The sequence below is a fragment of the Charadrius vociferus genome, unplaced genomic scaffold (genome assembly GCF_000708025.1).
Source record: "Charadrius vociferus isolate BGI_N301 unplaced genomic scaffold, ASM70802v2 scaffold650, whole genome shotgun sequence".
Classification (NCBI taxonomy): domain Eukaryota; kingdom Metazoa; phylum Chordata; class Aves; order Charadriiformes; family Charadriidae; genus Charadrius; species Charadrius vociferus.
In genome coordinates this window covers 2667294-2670285 of record NW_009646736.1, presented here as the reverse complement: position 1 = coordinate 2670285, position 2992 = coordinate 2667294, and the positions used below count along the sequence as shown (strand labels likewise).

Sequence of the window (2992 nt, the reverse complement as noted above, 5' to 3'; positions counted from 1 at the left end):
AATCACTGCTGCATGCAAAGAGAAACAATGTGAAACCAAGCCAGCCAGTAATATGATTTAAAAAGGAAAAGCAAGACCTTGAGGCTGATACAAAAACCTATTGCAAGGGAACACCACAGAAGAGAGACTCTGACTCAAGCTCTCGAGCAAGTCTACTTCAAGTTACCAGATATGCCCTCACAGCAAAAGCAGTGCTGGCATCTATGCCTTGCCAGTAATTAACTATATCTTTGGGTACGGTAATACATCTGAGACAGATGTGCAGTTTTTACCTATCTTTTCTGTTCCCATCACCTTGCCATTATCCTGGTCATTAGCCTCCTCACCTAAGGCACGAGCAAGAACTATACAATCACTAAGTGTGACCGGGAAGTTTGTGAACATTGCTCCAGTTCGGAGCAGTTCTGACAGTTAAGCTATAACTACAGAGTAAATACGAACTGTACTCTTTCAAAGGCAGAAAGATAGATCTCAGCAGATGATAAAGCACCTGGAAAAAGGAAGAGTGGAGACAAACAAACAAATCTATACAGAGAACTTTGGATAAGAGATTATTTTCTTCTTTGTTCCCTTTAATTCAGGCTATCAATTTCAGGAGCAAAAGTCCATCAGGAGGTTACAGATAAGCAGAGCTCTACTTTTTAAGTGTGTGTAACATTCATTTGGCCACTCACTAAAACACTGAACAAGTCTCCAGGAAGTTAGTTAGCATTTTTAAGCGTGCAACTCGAGGACGTCATACAGAGCATCAGGAAAAGACATCTTCCAAGCAGTTACAGAAAATAAATCCCCTGTGAAACAAACTAAGATTAGAAAGGAGTGCAGAGAACAAAGAAGTATTAGCTAGAGACAGGATAATTACAAGAAGTTACAGTCTTGTCTTCCATAGTAGTAAAACCCAACAGTTCCTTCACTAAAAGCCCATAGGTTCAACACTAAGTCTAAGTCAGGGCATAAATCCAGCTAGCACGTTGGACTAGCAACATTTTGTATCATCATCATCAGACACCCAAGTTTTCACTTGAAGTATTAAGAAGTGTTTCTAACTGATCTGGTAACCAAGGGAACATCAAGAACATGGGCTAGGCAACTGATTCAATATTGAAGAAACACATGCAGCCCTCGCTGTCACATCTAAGCATTTCATTCCTCATCTTGTCATCTCAGGGCAGCTCCTGTGGGGCAGATGGGACTGAGTTACAAAGACTCACAAAAACAGCCACTCATTATGCTACTGACCACCATAATGAGCCCTTGCTGATTATTATTTTTTAAAAAACTCATATAATCTGCATGTTATGCATAAAAGACGACACCAACACATCACGAGTGCTGGCAACAAATGCACGCAGGTAATTAAAGGCCTCCTTCTGCCAGATCATGAGCTGCCTTGTCTCATTACCCTCCTGAGGGATCCCCCCTTCTCTCCAGGCAGTACAGCATCCATCCCTGTCCAACCCCTCCTAAACCAGCACCATCTGCTAGGCCTCAGCTCCCTTTCCCCACAGTCCCTTCGGCTGGGCCACCTCGGCACACAATCCAGCCCACATTAGATGCCTGAGAGCTGGCACAGAAGGAAGGGGAATGTCTGGGTGAGATGGAGCTGTGGCAGCCCCAGCATCTGGCCAACCGTTCACATCTTCTTCACTCAAGCAGTCAACTACATACTCTGTTTTCACAGGTATAAACCTACTGATCATTCAAGAACTTACACAGGAGAACCTGAAAGCTTTTAAGACTATTGCATTGTGACAGTAAAGACAGTAATACAACCTCATAGAAACCTTCTGTCCTGATAATACAGGCTTTGAAAGCCCCAAGCTTCAGAAAGGGATGCTCAAGCTAAGCACAGAGCCATCCAAGGTCACCAGGAGTGAGATGGAGGGGCAGTGCTTAAGCACCTTTCTGCAAACGCCTGCAGCCAAGAGCAAGAAAACACTACTGTCCACAGAGAGTTTATGACCAAAGGCATTGCTATGTGTATTAGACTCCTCCACTCGTTTGCAGATACATCAGGGCAACCCCAGTTCACTTAGCAACAGAACAGCGAGTATGAATTTTGGCATACAGAAGATCAAAATGCACTTTCTGCATCTCCTGGCAGGTTGCAGAAGACCCTCTTTGAGTAAATGAATTTTCACAGGAGCAGAGAGAGTCTGTCTTTATAATTCTAGCACTTCATCGAAACATTGGTCAAGCCATTACTCCCATCTCCGTTGTCTTTGGATTTCAACCCAAATTTCACGTATTTCAGAAGTGAGTGCCCTGATTACATGGAAACAAACTCTTCTGCTTTTATCTCCAGATCTCTTGAAGTCTTACTCAGGACATACTCACCCTTGGCAGTTGTTTCTTATTTTGTGAAACCCAAAATAATTGCTCCAGGTGAAGTGAATGGCTCCATTCCTATCCAAGCATTAACTTGGATAGGATTTTAGTATCAATACTGTTACATTAACCTTGTCACTGTTCAAAAGCAAGTAGTGAAAACAAATCTTTTAGTGAACCATCTGCATAATTCACTGCAAATAGTTTATTGTAGTTCAGAAGTGAACAGACTGCAGGGCTACCCCAATGTTCCTCATCTTCTAATTGAGAAAGAGTCAAACAGCAGTTGACGAAGAATTTTAGATGCTTGAAATAGGAAACCAAGCACGAGATGCAGAACAGGGAAGGGTGAAATAGCATGGCAGGGGAGGGGAGGTAGAATTGTGGCCTGTTTATTTTGCAGGTAGAGTTCGGAAGACCATTATCGCTCTTTCTTCTTTCCAAAAGGCCCCGCGAAGTGATGTGCTAATGAATTCAAGTCATTACAGTACGAGAAAAAGCAGGTCATCCAACCTGCACCCACGGGTGGCGTCGTGCCCTTCCCTGTTCCCTTCAGATACGCAACCGAATTACAGACGGTGCCACGGAACGCCGTGACCCGCTTGGCCCGAGGGAAGCGCGGAGAGTGGGGCCCATCTCCATCGGAACCCCAACCGCCACCAGC

General features: G+C 44.0%; 1 protein-coding gene across 1 annotated transcript in view; it reads right to left on the bottom strand.

The window, feature by feature from the left end:
* The window catches only part of SGPP2 (sphingosine-1-phosphate phosphatase 2), a 32921-nt gene extending 32537 nt beyond the window's left edge, over nucleotides 1–384 (bottom strand). The window contains exon 1 of the mRNA XM_009890213.1: nucleotides 273–384. Within this exon, the coding sequence (XP_009888515.1) occupies nucleotides 273–384 (112 nt within the window). The remainder of the gene's footprint in view (nucleotides 1–272) is intronic.
* Nucleotides 385–2992: the final 2608 nt, after the last annotated feature.